This window comes from Zootoca vivipara, chromosome 16 (genome assembly GCF_965207765.1).
Source record: "Zootoca vivipara chromosome 16, rZooViv2.hap1.1, whole genome shotgun sequence".
NCBI classification, from domain to species: Eukaryota; Metazoa; Chordata; class Lepidosauria; order Squamata; family Lacertidae; genus Zootoca; species Zootoca vivipara.
The window spans coordinates 20182271-20199170 of record NC_142599.1 but is presented as its reverse complement, the minus strand read 5'-3'; the positions used below and the strand labels follow the sequence as shown (position 1 = coordinate 20199170).

Sequence of the window (16900 nt, the reverse complement as noted above, 5' to 3'; positions counted from 1 at the left end):
AAGTAAAAACCAGGGCTTGTCGGTTGACTTAGGTCTAAGATCCAGGGTGCATGGCAGTCCTACATATACCAAGTGGGACGCGGGCGGCGCTGTGGTCTAAACTGAGCCTCTTGGGCTTGCCGATCAGAAGGTCGGCGGTTCGAATCCCCGCGATGGGGCGAGGTCCCGTCACTCTGCCCCAACTCCTGCCATCCTAGCAGTTCGAACACACACTAGTGCAAGTAGATAAATAGGTACTGCTGTGGCGGCAAGGTAAATGGCATTTCCATGCACTCTGGCTTCCATCACAGTGTAGCGTTGCGCCAGAAGCGGTTTAGTCATGCCTGCCACGACCCAGAAAGCTGTCTGTGGACAAACACCGGCTCCCTCGGCCTGAAGTGAGATGAGCGCTGCAACCCCATAGTTGCCTTTGACTGGACTTAACCGTCCAGGGGTCCTTTACCTTTACCTTATACCAAGTGAGATTCTTGGCTCAGTGTCATCTACACTGTCTGGCAGCTGCTCTCCAGGAGCTCAGTCCTATTTGGAGATTCCAGGGATCAAGCCACAGACCTTCTGCCTGCAAAACAGGAGCTCCACCCTTGACCTGCTGCCCTTCCCCCAATCATAGGGGGCTTCCTTATACCGAATCAGACCATTGGCTCACCCAGCTCTGCATTTTCTACACGGGCCGACAGCAGCTCTGCCAGAGTTCCTCGCAGCCCTACCTGGGGATCGAACCTTTTGGCAAGCAGAGCGTGTGCTTTGCCCTTGAACGCCTCTCTTGCACGTGGGTTTAGGGTATACACTCAATGGCACTCATAGACCGGACAGTAGTATAGGGCAGTGTTTCCCAACCTTGTGCCTCCAGATGTTTTGGGACTACAACTCCCATCATCCCTAGGTAGCAAGACCAGTGGTCAAGAATGATGGGAATTGTAGTCCAAAAACATCTGGAGGCACAAGGTTGGGAAACACTGGTATAGGGGGAATGAGTGGAGGCTCTGCATGGCACATGGCACAATTTGAATCAGTATTCGAAGGAATTGTGATAATATCTCTATGCCTTAAGCACATGAGACACTTTTCTCAATATAAATCACCTTTAAAATAAGTAAATAAAAAATAAAAAAATTCAGATGGTGAATTTTTCCACATGTGGTGGGGGTGCACTAAGTTTAAAATATTTTGGGAATCGGTGTATAATGAATTTTAAAAGATACTTAGGTACACCTCCCCCCCCCAAAAAACCCTGAAGCCTTCTTACTGGGGCTGATGGATAAAGAGATTGCAAAACCAGACCAAAGGTTTTTTATGTATTCCACTGTGGCGGCCAGAACATTAATCGCCCAAAAGTGGAAATCACAAGAGATACCCTCAATAATGGCGTGGCAAACGAAAATGCTAGATTTCATGGAGATGGCCAAACTGACCCACAGAGTCCGGGATCAGGACGATGAGAAATTTCATAAAGAGTGGAGTAAATTTGTAGACTATGCTAAAGATAATTATAAAGATATGGAAACCCTAGCGGTTATGAGATAAATCCTAAATATCTGATGTTATGTAAAAATTGGATAATACGCGAGAGGATTGATTTAATTTACCTGCTGGGGGGAGGAGGGAAGTCAGAGCTGGAAAAAGCTATATGATGCACAGTTGTCAATTATGTATTGTGTAAATTGTTAAAATTGGAAAAAGAAATCAATAAAAAAATTATTGGTCAAAATAAAATAAATTAAAAAAAGATTCCCCAGCCCTTCATTAAAGGAGCATCTTTAGCTGTTAAGCATGCAAGAGACCGAAGAGGAGGCTGATTTTGCTATTATGACACTTTCCTTGTACAGGACTCTGCAGTTATAAATGTCTAAGGGGGTGCTAACTTCTACAGGTCAGGGTGTTCTTCAGAGAGGACAAGGAGTGCCAGGAGCGGGTGTAAATGGGATCAATAAGCAGTTCCTGTCTAGAACAGATTGTGCATTTGTTTTCTGACACCTGTGTCTCTTTGTCTCTCCCTCTCTCCCCCAAGTTTCTTTCTAACAGAATGTCCCTTTCTGAGAGAGACGGAGAAGAAGAAGAAGAAGAAAATTGTCCGACCTTTCACCCCCGTCTACAACGGCCTGCTGTCGGAAAAGCATCCGGAAGCCCATTTGTACGTTCAAAGGCGTTAATAACATCGGGAATACTCTCTGATTCTCTGCTTGCCATTTCTTTTCAGAGACCACTTGCAGTTGGCTTGTTGGTCTGGGAAAGGCTCTCTGTACATGCTCGGGGGGGGGGGGACTTTGGCTCCTTTGTATTTGTTCCCTTGGGAAAAGGGGGGTCATAACCACGTATGGAATACGAAGATGCTAAGCAGGTGGTTAAAGGAAGAGTGTTTGTTTCCCTTGAACAGTACCTGCAAGAGAGTTTAGCATATATTCTGTGTCCAAGGCAGCTGTCTACCCGCTCCATCTAGTATGCTAGCTGAGACCCTCCCTGCCCGCACACTGTCTTGCCAGAGTGGTACATGCACTATCTCCCATTTGGACTTCTGCAACGCGCTCTCTGTGGGGCTACCTTTGAAGGTGACCCGGAAACTACAACTAATCCAGAACACGGCAGCTAGACTGGTGACTGGGAGCAGCCGCCGGGACCATATAACACCGGTCCTGAAAGAGCTACAGAGGCTCCCAGTATGTTTCCAAGCACAATTCAAAGTGTTGGTGCTGACCTTTAAAAGCCCTAAATGGCCCAGTATACCTGAAGGAGCATCTCCAGCCCCATAATTCAGCCCGGACACTGAGATCCAGCTCTGAGGACCTTCTTTTGGTTCCCTCACTGCAGGAAGTGAAGCTACAGGGAACCAGGCAGAGGGCCTTCTCGGTAGTGGCGCCCGCCCTGTGGAACACCCATCAAAATGCCAAAGAGATAAACAATTATACGACTTTCTGTAGACCTCTGAAAGCAGCCCTGTATGGGAAGTTTTTTTTTTAAGTTTTGTGTTTCACTGTGGGTTTTTTTTTTTCATATTCTGTTACAAGCTGCCCAGAGTGGCTAGGGAAACTCAGTCAGATGAGTGGGGCTGAAGTAATTCATTATTGTCGTGGTTATTGTTATACCTAAACTGTTGTTTTTGAGGACCACAAGCCCAAAGCCTGGTTGCGTAGTTCTCTGCCTTGTGGCCCATTTCCCCCTCCCCAAACTCACAAGCCCTGCTGCCCCTGAGCCCACCCCCTCTGCCAATCAGCCCCACCGTCTGCCAATTAACCCACCACCTGCCTTTCTCTCTTTTTCTCCTTGGCAGCGACTCTATCTTCCGGCAGCTATGCGCCCTCAACTGGTTCTTGGAAGCTTTGACGCTGGATTCCGGCTGCAGCATGAAACCTGTGATCACATGCTGGCATCCCAGGTAGGTCTTGGTGCAGTTAGGCCAGGTGATGGTTGTTTGGGGGGGGGGCTGGTTCCCCCCCCTCTGGCTTGGTAGAAGGAGATACCTTGGAAATGGGGAGGTGGCTCTGAAAATGGGGTAGAGCAGGCATCCCCAAACTTTGGCCCTCCAGATGTTTTGGACTACAATTCCCATCTTCCCCAACCACTGGTCCTGTTAGCTAGGGATCATGGGACTTGTAGGCTAAAACATCTGGAGGGCCGCAGTTTGGGGATGCCTGGGGTAGAGCAACTCCTGTTGGTTGAGGTTGACTGTGGCTTCACCGCTGTGAGTAAACTATGCAAAAAAGTCATCCCATGAGCTTGGGTTGAAGAATTTAGCCCTGGATTTAGAAGGCTACACAGCTGTAAATTCCGTATTCTATACTTTATTTTATTTATTTAAGAGTTAGAAAAACTTTATTGAAATTATAAATTACAAATCAAACAAAACTAATCAAACAAATCAAAACATACCCAAGCATACATAGAAATTAAAATCAAATCAAAATTGCGCATCAAATAAAAATCTAAGCAAATATTAATTATTTTCTAACATAAACAGAAATCAAAAGGAAACAAAGGAAACAAATAAAATTTCCTCCGAATACAAAATAATCACATTGGAAAAACAAAAGACAAACAGAAAAAAGGAGGTCACACATACAAAAATAACAAATGAGTCACATGAGGTGGAGGGGGTGGGGTGGAGGTGTTATTTTTTTTCGTATTCTATACTTTCAAGAGAGGACAGGCCACTAGCCGTAGGAAAAGCACTCTGCACGTGTTTAGAGCCAGAAGCTGGGCACTTTCCATGACTGGGTCCTGCCATTGGATGTAGGATCTGTGGCTAGGCCCAAGAGTCAGTTGTATCTCAGCAGAGCCAAAAGGGGCATGGAATAAAAGCCAGGGTGTAGCCACTGAAAGCTCGCCCCCTTCTTTTTTTCCCCTTAGGCACTACGGCGGTGCAAAAAGTTCCTTGAAAGTCATCGCGAAAGAAAAGACGGTGAAGTCTCGATGGGAGCACTTTCTATTGCATGCAAAGGTAACTCGGTTTATGCCAGTTTCCAAATACAGTCGTACCTTGGATCTCAAACGCCTTTGCGACTTGAACGTTTTTGGCTCCTGAGCGCCGCAAACCCGGAAGTGAGTGTTCCGGTTTGCGAACGTTCTTTGGAAGCCATATGTCCGACGCGGCTTCCAATTGAGTGCAGGAAGCTCCTGCAGCCAATCGGAAGCCGCGCCTTGGTTGTCGAACGTTTTCAGAAGTCGAATGGACTTCCGGAACAGATTCCGTTCGACACCCAAGGTACGACTGTAGTTGTTTAGTTTTTGTTTAGAGCCTTGAAAAAATAAAATAAAACAAATCACCATTCCTGACACCCTGGGGTTCTGGGGTTTTTCGCCAGCCTTTCAGAACAGTTTCCGTGGCATGTGTGGTTGGAGGAGGAGGAGGAGGAGGAGAAGCAGTTCCATTGCAGGAGTGTAAATTCTTTCTCCGGTGGGGTGGTTACTTAATGCTATACTGGGTAGCTGTCATTGTCTCCATACTGCAGATGGGAAAACTGAGGCTTGCCTTATGGCTCTGCAGTGAGTGTTGGAGGCCACCATACATAGGCTTCGCCTCCCTCATACTTGTTTTTATACCATCCATCCTTGGTGGGCTCTGAACCCCACTTCCAACAACTAGCTATTGTTGCTGTTGCTGTTGTTGTTTATTAAATTTGTATACCAACCTATACCCCCAGGGCTCTGGGTGGTTCACAACATAAAATCACAATATGAAAACACAAAATACATAATAAAAACAAGAACAACCTAATAATCTCTCCCTCCCCAACACGTTATAAAAGGGCATTGGATGCCAATCAACCCAAGGCCTAGTTAAAGCGGAACGTTTTTGCCTGGCGCCTAAAAGTGTGTAATGAAGGCGCCAGGCGAACTTCTCTGGAAGAGAGCATTCCATCCACGCAGCAACCAGAAACGTAGCCAATAATTCTCTGTATTGAATTCCACAATTATTTCTCCTCCTGGTCAAGAAGAGTGCTAGAATCAGATCTCAGCAGAGGATTTGGTCTTGTTCCAAAAAGACCTCGTTCCAAAAAAATTGACCTATAGGGCAGCCCCACAGCAGGCAAAGCACCAATCCTCTTCTGCCGCATCTCCACCATAATATTGTTGGAGTTTGATAACATCCGGAATTTTTTACAAGCGTCCGGTCCCAACAGAATAGCATCTTCAAAGCACCTCCTTGAATGCGTGCCAAAATGGTCCGTCAAGGCAAAGCTGACCACATTGTCTGCCCCTTTGTTCATCCTCAAGCCAGGTGCCTAAATCGGTTTCCCATGTTTTCCTAATACTTTGTGGAATTGGGGTGTGTGTGTGTGTGTGTGTGTGTGTGTGTGTGTGTGTGTGTCCATGTCCATCCCTGTCCCCGTTAAGCAGTAGTTCCATCCTGACGAGGCCCTGCCTCTTATGGGCTTTCTGTTGCATTTCTCTAGGGCAGAAAATACACCCAGAAAGGACAGTACCGGGGCAAGAAAGTCCCCAAGAGGTCTTCCACCATGAGCATCTCCTCTCCCCACAGCAAAACGACCCTCACCAGCACAAGCTCCCTGTCGCCCATCTACGACGAAGCAGCTCAGCCCCCTTCCGACAGCGCCAAGGAAGGGGAGGAGATGGAGTCCGTCTTCAGCAAGCAAACCAGGGAGGAAGAGGAGCCGATGTGTTACCGTGAGTCCCGAAGAGCTCAGCGCCTCCCTTCTAGGCTGCCACAACTACCCCTCTCCAGAATTTCTTTATTATATCACCTGCCTTTTTTTCTTTTTCTTTTTTGCATCCGCTTCTCAGAACTGCAGACGCTGCTTCAGATGGTGCACGAAGATGTGGCGAAGAATTTTAGCAAAGAAAATATGTTTTGGAACTTGACGCACGGCTGGTATGTCGCGCCTTTTGTGGAAGCAGTCGCAGTATAAAGAGCGCTGTTCTTATTTTCAGCTGGAAGTAGTTGCCGTGGGTAGGACTTGAACTAATGGCTTCAAGATACAAGAAAGGAGATTCCGACTCAACATCAGGAAGAACTTCCTGATAGTATTCACCTCCCTCAGGAGGTGGTGGTGGGCTCTCCTTCCTTGGAGGTTTCTGAGCAGAGGCTGGGTGGGCATCTTGTCAGGGATGCTTGAGCCGAGATTCTTGCACTGCAGGGGGTTAGACTAGATGACCATCAGGGTCCCTTCCAACTCTTAAAATTCTATGATTTTATGGAATTGCATTCACCAACCCATGGGCCGCTGCAACTTTTCCAGTGACCATTTTGGGTCCCTTTGAAATGCTGATTGGCGTTTTTAAATGCTCCTCCTCGGGTGATTCCAAAGATTGAGAAGAGAGGGGAGAGGGTTGTGGAAGGTTGCTAGGTGTGACGGCTCTGCTCTGCCTCCGCTGTCGGAGGCAGCAATGCTTCTGAATCCCAGTCGCTGGAAACCACAGGAGGGGAGTTTGCTCTTGGGCTCGGATCCTGCTTGCTGGTTTCCCAGAAAAGGTTGGCCACTGCGAGAACAGGATGCGGGTCTAGATGGGCAGCTGGCCTGATTCAGCAAGTTCTTATGTTGGCGCTGCTCCATGGATGTAGGGTGACACTTGTGGGATTGGCAGTTCCAATAATAATAATAATAATAATAATAATAATAATAATAATAATAATAATACTATATGTATACCCCACCCATCTGGCTGAGTTTCCGCAGCCACTCTGGGGAGCTGCCATTCCCACATACGCAGCCAGCAGCTCATTCCATTGCTTGCTCCCTGAGGCCACAATCACACCATATATTTGGAGCACTCTGAGAACACTTTGAACAGTCACGGCTTCCCTCAATTCTGCGAGTTGTGTTTTGCCGAGGGTGCTGAGAGTTATTAGGAAACTTCTATTCCGCCTCGTGGGGCTACAAGTCTCCGAGTCGTTCAACAGTTGATCCTTCTTCTCAGGGAGCTCTGGGACAGCAGCGGGGTGTCTTCTAGTGACCCATATCAAACTATAGCTCCCAGGATTCTTTGGGGGGAAGCCATGAAAGTTTAAAGTGGCCCTGTCATTCGCATATGATGTAAATGTGGCTTAAGGGTCTTCCTATCTCCCCAATTTCCTCCAAAGGCCCTACCCAGAGAGCCCCCGATTGGACAACTGTGGAAAATTATACCCGCTCATAGGATCAGATGACTGTGTATCTCAAAAGAGAGGCCAAATGTTGGGGGGTGGGGTGGGGTGGACATTTCTCATGGCATTTTGGCTTCAATCCCTGCATTCTGGCCACGTGCAAAACTCAGTTTCTCCTCCTTGTTTTGCAGCTCGCACACCATATTGTCGAGGCGCGAGCTGGAGAGCGAATTTTCGTTTGGGCAGAAGGGCAAAAGGTAGGGACTCTGCAGGAGAAAGCGACTGAGCATGGTGCACATGGCAGCGACGCAGCTGAACAGTGCGCCATATCGTTCATTTTTACGGTTTTTACTACAATTCAGACACGAATTTTCTTCATGCAGTGGCTGGAAGCCACAGAGCATCCTGCCTGGCCACTGTGAGAACAGGATGAGCAGTTGAGATCTTCAGTGTGAATATTATGGGTGCAATGGCAATACCAGGAGTCAGTTTTGCTAATGTCTGATTACTTTTAAATGTTTTTTAATTTGTGTGTGTGTGTGTGTGTTTGTGTTTAAAAAATGACCATATGAAAACTCACCAGTATTTTTTAATGCAAATTTATCCCAAGGGATAGCTCAGTCGGTAGAGCACAGGACGCAGGGTTGTGGGTTCAAGCCCCACATTGGGTAAAAGATTCCTGCATTGCGGGGGTTGGACAAGATGATCCTCAAGGTGCCTTCCAACTCTGTGATTATTATTTTTTTAATGCAATTTTGCCTAAAACACACATCTTTGCAGAGCAAAAGTTCCCTAACATCATGTATTTCTGTACATTGCCTGCACTGATGCTCGCATTGTTGCTCATGCCTTCCTCTATAATGCACATCGTTGCGCATGTTGCTTGATGGGAGAACTATGTTGCAAAATTTGGAGATGTGCAAATTTCAAAGGGCGGCTGCGTTTGGGTTTTCCTGATACCAAAGAAAGTGCAGATTACGTAGATTTGTATTTTAAAAGTGGACTGGGTCAAATCCTACTTATAACCACTTGATATTCTGGCCTCCATGCAGAGGCTGAGCCGGTGTGCTCAATGTTTGGATAGGAGGCTACCTGAGAAGTCTTCTTTTATCTTTAGTGGTGCTCCCTTTGTATCGTAAGAGAGAGCCCACTTGAGAATGATGGTGACCTGCTAGACCAGGCATCCCCAAACTGTGGCCCTCCAGATGTTTTGGCCTACAACTCCCATGATCCCTAGCTAACAGGACCAGTGGTCGGGGAAGATGGGAATTGTAGTCCAAAACATATGGAGGGCCGAAGTTTGGGGATGCCTGTGCTAGACAGTACCTTCCATGCCCACTGCTGCAGAGTGACTCCTGGATCTGGAGGAGTCATGTGCTGAGGGAGTGTCTTGCTTATATATATATATATATATATATATATATATATATATATATATATATAATATTTTATTAAGTTTCCATTTTCTAATACATCCTCATTATTCACATTACTTTTTGCTCATATGAGCTAATCGACTCCCCCCCCCCCGATTCATGGTTACCTTAATTATTTACTATATCATCACATTTCTACTTTTTCCTAATTACTTTTCCCATTGCCATTGTCATATTATTTAAATAAAAAGCAAAAAGGTAGACTCATCAGCATTACAAGTCTTCTTAAGTCAATCCTGACTTAAATGTTTACAATTGCCTTTCAAATATTGCATAAATTTACCCCCGTCTTTTTGAAAAGCTTGATCACACTGGTTTTGGATTTTCCCAGTCAGCTTCGCTAGCTCTGCCTTTTCCATCATCTTTGTCTGCCAATCTTCTTTTTATTATTATTAATTTTTATTGAATTTTCCCACATAACATAAACCATGAAACCACAAATACCACTCATTAAATACAGATCATTTTTTTTATTTCTTCCTTGTTATTACAATTCTTATTTCTTCCCTCAAAAACCAAGAGAAAAAATAAAAAATAATAAAATAAATAAATGAAAATGAAAAATCGACTTCCTGACATTACCCAATGCAGATACTTTCTCTTTAAACTGAGTGTACTAAAAATGTTCAGCATTCTTACAAGCATTTATCTAATACTTTCTAATATCGCCTTATCTCTTTCCTTTTAAATTCCACTTCGTATTTTCCTTTTAATCACTCGAAAGCTAGCATGGTTAGATTATTGCTACTATATTTTTGGACATATTCTCTATAGCTATAGATATAGTCTGCCACTCTTCTAATGTTGCTAAATCTGAGTGTCTTGCTTTACAGCTCAGTTTCGTCCTCGAAGGAAGAGAAGACCAGCACGGGAGCTGCAAAAGAGGAGACTTCAGGGGAGCAGAGGCCAAAGAGGTAGGGAGGGGGAGCAGCAGGGTAGTGGCAAGTTCAGAAAGCCAGGGTGCCTTCAGCATCATCCTAGGATTATGCAACCATCTCATAATGACCCAATAATACTAATTAGGGGTGCCTTGCTACAATCAATGCAGCTAGCTCTCAATGTGCTGCCTTTCACCGGGACAAATGACTTGAAATGCTCCAATATATTCTTTCAGAGCGACTTAAATCGTGTTTTCTGTGACGTTCCATTGTGCGTAACAGAACTTGCAGGCCGTTCTCTTGAAACTGAAGCGTTGGTGGGATTTGAACTCTGGACTTGCACTCGTTGCAAAACAGCAGCACGGGTTCTCAGCTACTTGAGACTCCTAACTCTGGATGTCTGGAAGAGACAGGCGCCAAGAGCAATCCTGTATGCGAGAAGCGCCCCGGGATTCTTTCCCTGAGTAATTGAGGCTAGATTCCTCGAGCTAATAATCCCGGATCCACAAACTTTCATATCCTCGTCCTTGCACAGAAGAAGCCCCCTGATTTCAGACCTGCCCCCCTTCCCCTGGATTGTTAGCTGTGTGTGTCCATTTCCCTTTGAATTTCCTTGCAGTTCGATGACGGTGACTGTCCGGGAAGATAAAACGGTGACAGCAACCTACTCAGACGATGAAACTGACGGCAAACCTCAAAGGTAGGCGTGCGGAGATAGGCTTCTTTCCTGAGGGTCAATAGGAGGGACTCTATTCTGGCCGCACTGAGGCTCCTCCCACAAACTCTGACATCACCCAGGAGGAGGAGTTTGCACACACCCAGGGATGTCTCAGTGGCAGAAAGTAAGGCGATGAAGGGGAAATGCAGCTGTTAATTTGGGCCTTTCCCCTGCTATCTTGCTGATAGAGAGGGGATGACCTGTGTGTGTGTGTGTGTGTATGGTAATTTATATACTGCTTATCTGTAAACAGAACCCTTAGGGGTTTACAATGTAAGTGAGAAATATCTTAAAATAAACAGCTAGTACGATTAAAAGCCAGAGCTTTTCTACATTCTGTGAAATACAGGTAGCTACCAAACTGAGCATCATCTCTAACATCAAAACAAACATCATACATAAATTCCAAAAGAAGATTCATAGTATGATGAGTGTTTTGTGGAAGAATGGGTGCATTTTTGGGACTATTTAAAGAATAGTATGATGATCTCGCGAGCAGGATTTGAACTACGAGCAACAGAAGTAACTAAATTATAACATTGTGGTTATGATTTGATAGAAGATAGGGTGCAGCAGACGGGAAGAAAGAACAACTCCATGAATAACTGAGTTGGAATTTGACAAAAATAAGAAAAAAGACGAACTTGTGTTTTGACTGCCTGTGTTAGAAATGTTGAAACTTAATAAAATTTAACTGAAAAAGAGATAGAGAGAAAAGAAGATTCATAGTAAACAGGCTAAACAAAATAATAATAATAATAATAATAATAATAATAATAATAATAATAATAATTATTATTATTATTATTATTATTATTATTATTATTATTATTATTATTATTATTTGTTCCCCGGCCACTCTGGGTGGCTTTCAACAAAGATTAAAAATACATTAAAATGTCACACATTAAAAACTTCCCTGGAATAGCATCAGGAGGTGAGAATCAGACCATTTTGCACTTTGCACAGCAGGATGGGGAACTGCCATATGTCCAGATTGTCCAGGACATTTAAACAGTCCAAACGCTGTCTACGTGGGCAGAATACAAGCTGTGTCCAGACGTATGGCGGCCCCCTAGTAAAACCTCTCGACCTTCTTGTCTCTAGAGCAGGGAGTTTAGTGGGCTGTTCAGCTGAGTTAGCATAGGAGAGAAACATAGGATGGGGAACTTTTTTGTCCCAGGAGCTGAATCAGAGGCCATCCGGTGAAGCTGAACAGTGGGAGATTCAGAGCAGACAAAAGAAAGGGCTTTTTCCCCTGGAGTATATAGTATGGAACTCGCTCTCCCACAAGGCGATGTTTTTTAAGAAAGGATGAGACCAATTCATGGAGGATCAAGCTATCTGTGGCTATTAACTACGTTCTTCCAGTTTCATTGTCCCAGGCGGTGTGCCTCTGAATACCCGTTGCTGTGAATCTCAGGCAAGGAGAGGAGGGTTTTCCGACCCAAGCCCTTTTGTTTGTCCCAGAGAGGTCCGTTTCCCAAACTGGCCAGCTTGGGCAGATAAACTGGACCTACCCAGACCTCTCTAGAGATCTGGAGCCTGTGGGTTAATCCCTCTGTCTCTCTCTCCTCCAGCCTCTTCCTTAAAAGGAAAGAGCAGACTTTCCAGAACATGAAGGATATCTTCCACGAGGTGGCCCACGAGTCTGCGTTCAGGCTGCATGATCAACTGGATATCCTAGAGAGGTAAATCATATTTTGGCTTCCATCTTGGTTATGAGCCCAAGCCCAGAACTAGGGCTGGGCAATGTCTGGTTTTCGACATTGTGATATGTTGTTGTTTAGTCATTTAGTCGTGTCCGACTCTTCGTGACCCCATGGACCATAGCACGCCAGCATTCCTGTCTTCCACTGCTTCCCGCAGTTTGGTCAAACTCATGTTCGTAGCTTCGAGAACACTGTCCAACCATCTCGTCCTCTGTCGTCCCCTTCTCCTAGTGCCCTCAATCTTTCCCAACATCAGGGTCTTTTCCAGGGAGTCTTCTCTTCTCATGAGGTGGCCAAAGTATTGGAGCCTCAGCTTCAGGATCTGTCCTTCCAGGGAGCACTCAGGGCTGATTTCCTTCAGAATGGATAGGTTTGATCTTCTTGCAGTCCATGGGACTCTCAAGAGTCTCCTCCAGCACCATATATTGGGATATATCGCCACCTAAACATTATGATGCACTGATATATCACAATGTCCGAAATAACAGTGTGACTATGTAGAGGCAAACAAGGTGATGTCCTGGCAACTGCTACTACTTAGGGAAACTGTCCCCCTGCCTCAAAAACCCCTCCCGTTTTTACTTTGCGGCTCCCAGCTTCAGCCCTGCCTGTCCTGCGTCCCTGTCACCAGAACAGGGCAGATTTGAACTTGCAGCTGGGGGTTCACTTTAAAAAAAACAAACGTGAGCTAAATTGGCAGGAGGCGAGAAGAGAAGAGCACGAGGAAGTACCTGTGCCTGAGTCGCATCACCAAGTTCCGAAAAGATCTCGAGCGGATGAGGCAGTCGATGGTGGGGACAGAGCCGGAGCAAGACGCCGAGTCTGAGAACTGGTGAGGAAACGGGTAGAAGGGCTGAAAAGCCAGAGCGCTTTGCCGCGGGGAGAGCGCAAAACAGGGTACTGGCATCAGGAGCCAGCTTCCAAAGAACCTTGGCACTTGGCATTTTAAAAACAAAACCCAAAGTTTCTAGCTTGTCAGGAGGCAGTTGAAAGCACAGAGGCATTTACAGGTGACCTCCGGGAGGCCAGGAATCTCAGCGGTCACAGGAAGTCACTTCTCAATGAGCAGCAGGCATGTAAAAAAAAAAAAAATCCCAGCGGGATGAAAACATGCAAAAACGGTGGGCAAGGGGAGGTGTTTTAAAACCAGGAAGTGGGCAGAGTTCTGCCCTCCTGTCTCGGTTTCCAGTAGGGAGGTAGATATGGCCGGACAGGTGTTGCCGTTCCCCATCTGAGGATTTTGCAGCCTTTAAGCATTGTCTTGAGCAGGGGTTCCCAAACTAAGGCCCAGGGGCCGGATGCGACCCAATCGCCTTCTAAATCCGGCCCACGGACAGTTCAGGAATCAGCATGTTTTTACATGATTAGAATGTGTCCTTTTATTTAAAATGCATCTCTGGGTTATTTGTGGGGCATAGGAATTCGTTCATATTTTTTTTCCAAAATATAGTCCGGCCCCCCACAAGGTCTGAGGGACAGTGGACCGGCCCCCTGCTGAAAAAGTTTGCTGACCCCTGGTCTTGAGGACCTGTCATGGGCATTTGGTGGGTGGGAGAGAAACTGTTTTGACATGCAGTTGCTCTCCATCACATCGTGGAGGAAATGCCATCTTGGAAGAACCTAACACAATGTTTTCCAAACATGGGTCTCCAGGAGTTTCTGGACTACAACTCCCATCATCCCTAGCTAGCAACCCCAGTGGTCAGGGATGATGGGAATTGTAGTCTGAAATCAGCTGGAGACCCAGGTTTGGGGAACGCTGGCCTAACAGCTCACCACAAGCCGTCCAGGACACTTGCGTTGGAATGCCTGTGTTTTCGTATCTGTTCCCAGGTTCTCCACTTTGCTGGCCAGGATCCCAGATGACGTCAAGAGAGACCGGCGTACCCAGAAAGTCCTAAAGAAACTGGAGAGGTTTGCAAGGAATCCGGACTTGCGCATCCGACCGCCTACCTTCCTGAAAGTGTTGGGGGAGCTTCGGATCTGGGAAATCTGCTCTCCGGACATCTGCGCGGCTGTGGAGGTGAGAGATGCGGAAGGAGAGTCTGTCTGAAAGGGCCGAGAGGGCCCAAGGCAGATTTGCTCATCCCTGAGCCTCTCCATGACAAAAGAGAGAAAACAAAATTCAGTTCATTAGGCTCCAGCTCAAGGATCCTGGTAAGAAATATTTGGCCTTCTGGGAGGGAGGCTGTGCTCTGCAGGCCTCTGCTTCTGTCCAGAATGATTTAGGATTTAGATTACCTTTTTAAACGTGCTCCTTTTATTGGAGCAATCGGTACAAAGCCTCTGCAAGATGGGTCAGCGTTATTATTGCCATCTTGCAAAGGAGGGAGTTGAGAGTGAGAGGCATAGCTGCCAAGTCTCCCGTATTCCCCGGGAAATCCCCGTTTTTCCAGCTGTTCCTAGCTGGAAAAAACAGATTTTTTTTGTTTTCCCCCAGTTTATTCTGGCGCGACGGCCATTTTGGAACTGGGCGGAGCATGCTCAGAAGTGACTTTTGATGCTGCTCTGCCCAGTTCCAAAATGGCTGCAGTGCGACTTCTGGCGCGGCGGCCATTTTGGAACTGGGCAAAGCAGCATCAAAAGTCACTTCTGAGCATGCTCCGCCCAGTTCCAAAATGGCGGCAGCGCTACTTCCGGCCTGCTATTTCCGGCCCGGTCCCTTATTTCGCGGACAGCAACTTGGCAGGTATGGTGAGAGGTGTTTCCTCCTCTCCTCTTTCTATATACATCCCAGAAGCTCAAGGAGGGTCGCACAGTGGAACTGATCTAGGGTAAGATTAGCATGGACAGTTTCACATACACCATTGAACTCCTGGGATGAAAAATATATCCCCAAAGGCCCCTCAAGTCCAGCATCTTTCCTGTGCTCATTGTGGCCAAGCAGATACCCTTAGGGCGGCCTTTCTCAACCCTGGGTCCCCAGATGTTGTTGGACTACAACTCCCACTTTCCTCTGGGCTCTGTCTCCTGTCCTAGGTAATTGAGGACGTGGCGGGCTTGGAGCTGCTTCCGTACCACCTCGAGACGAGAACACCTGAGCTTGCTAAAGAACCACCCAAGGCAAAAGGGGGCAAGGGGGGTCTTGGACAGGAGAGGAATGCTATTTCCCGTTTGTCTCAAGTGCCTCTGGGTGCGTGAGAACAGAGAACATCCAACTAGAGAAATCCAATACAGTTCCTTTTCACATAAGTGTTGTGGTCCTGCAGGCTTGTTTTTAGAAGTTGCTCACACACCCCTCTCCTTGGGTACAAGCAATTATGGCAGGTGGAGAGGAGGGGGACGACCTTGCATGGAAAATGAGCCAGAAGGTCCTCATGCTTTTTTCCTGTTTATACACACAAGTCTCTTGAATCTGCTTTTAGGTTTAAAGGGAAAAGGAAATTTGGGGGAAGACGATACACACATCCCCTACATTAGCCCTCAATGGCATACTTAACTCACTTTGTGCTGGATTTACTTGTTTAAGACTCACAAGGTATTGAAGGGAGGTAAATCTGTGACTAGGAGGGTTTCCTGACCAAATGACTAGACGAGTGTGATTTGGATCTCCAGGGAACAACCGCAGGTCAGATCCTTGGGTCCATCTAGCTCAGTAATGTCCACACTGATTGGCAGCAGCTCTCCAGAGTTTCAGGCAGGGCCCTACGTGGGAGACAGTTCTGCAGTTGCCCTGCCACTGAGCTACAACCCTCCCCTACTGCTGAACTAGCAGGGTTGCAGGTAGAGGGCTATAGTAGCAGAGGCAGGGGGGGGACCCTTACCTTCCCCGGAGTCCAGCCTTGTAGCTTGTAAGCCAGATCTCCCACCAGGGTGACATTGCAGTAGGAATGATGTATCACTACCAAACCAACCTTACTTGTCCTCCAACCACAAACTTGCTTTGTTTCCGGCAATTCAAACAATACCAGTGCCTATTTCCACCAATTGCTGCCCGTTCGGCTTCCAGTAACCTGGTAGGAGGACCTGTTCCTTTAAGAGATCCATCAAATAGATGGCGGTGAAACTAGTGTGGAGCCTAATTGCTCCTGTTTTTAAAAAGCATGCGAGTTCCAGGTCTTGTGCAAAACCTCTTCATCACTTTTGCGAAAGACCTCTTACTATTTCAGGAAATGAAATGGGCATTTGCCTATTGCCCCGTGAAAAAAGCAGACACTTCCGTTTTGCCTGGTATGAAGCATGGTGGCCAAGGCTGGTACCATTTGTCGTTGTGCTCTTCCTAGAGATTTTTGTTTATAAAAGGTGTGTATACATGCAAAGGTATAGCAACAACCTCATGCATGCAAAAAGCGGAACAAAAAACAAACCAGAATGGTATTATCAGTCAGAATGGTATTATCAGAGTTCAAGGGCAAATTCCAGCCAGGCAAGAAGCACTCAAGGGAGGTGCAAAGCAGGACAGGTGAGAGCTTACAGTGGTGCCTCGCTAGACGAATTTAATTTGTTCCACGGGTCTTTTCTTATAACAAAAAAATCGTCTAGCGAATCCCATAGGAATGCATTGAATATTTTTTTTGCCCATAGGAACGCATTAATTGAATTTCAGTGCATTCCTATGGGAAACCGCGATTCGCTAGACAAATTTTTCATAAAACGAATTTGTCTAGCGAGGCACCCTC

At 46.3% G+C, this 16900-nt stretch overlaps 1 protein-coding gene across 2 annotated transcripts in view; it reads left to right on the top strand.

The window, feature by feature from the left end:
* Positions 1-16900, top strand: part of CCDC60 (coiled-coil domain containing 60) — a 53070-nt gene that overhangs the window by 35319 nt on the left and 851 nt on the right. The window contains exons 5-16 of one of the 2 annotated variants that reach the window (XM_060269729.2): positions 2009-2131; positions 3266-3370; positions 4342-4432; positions 5889-6120; positions 6238-6325; positions 7729-7794; positions 9807-9887; positions 10471-10551; positions 12150-12260; positions 12982-13113; positions 14115-14304; positions 15261-15473. In XM_060269729.2, coding sequence (XP_060125712.1) covers positions 2009-2131; positions 3266-3370; positions 4342-4432; positions 5889-6120; positions 6238-6325; positions 7729-7794; positions 9807-9887; positions 10471-10551; positions 12150-12260; positions 12982-13113; positions 14115-14304; positions 15261-15422 — 1462 coding nt within the window. In that variant the 3' untranslated portion in view covers positions 15423-15473. Of the gene's footprint in view, positions 1-2008; positions 2132-3265; positions 3371-4341; positions 4433-5888; positions 6121-6237; positions 6326-7728; positions 7795-9806; positions 9888-10470; positions 10552-12149; positions 12261-12981; positions 13114-14114; positions 14305-15260; positions 15474-16900 lie in introns of those variants that run through there. The other variant, XM_035098571.3, reaches the window with a different exon arrangement.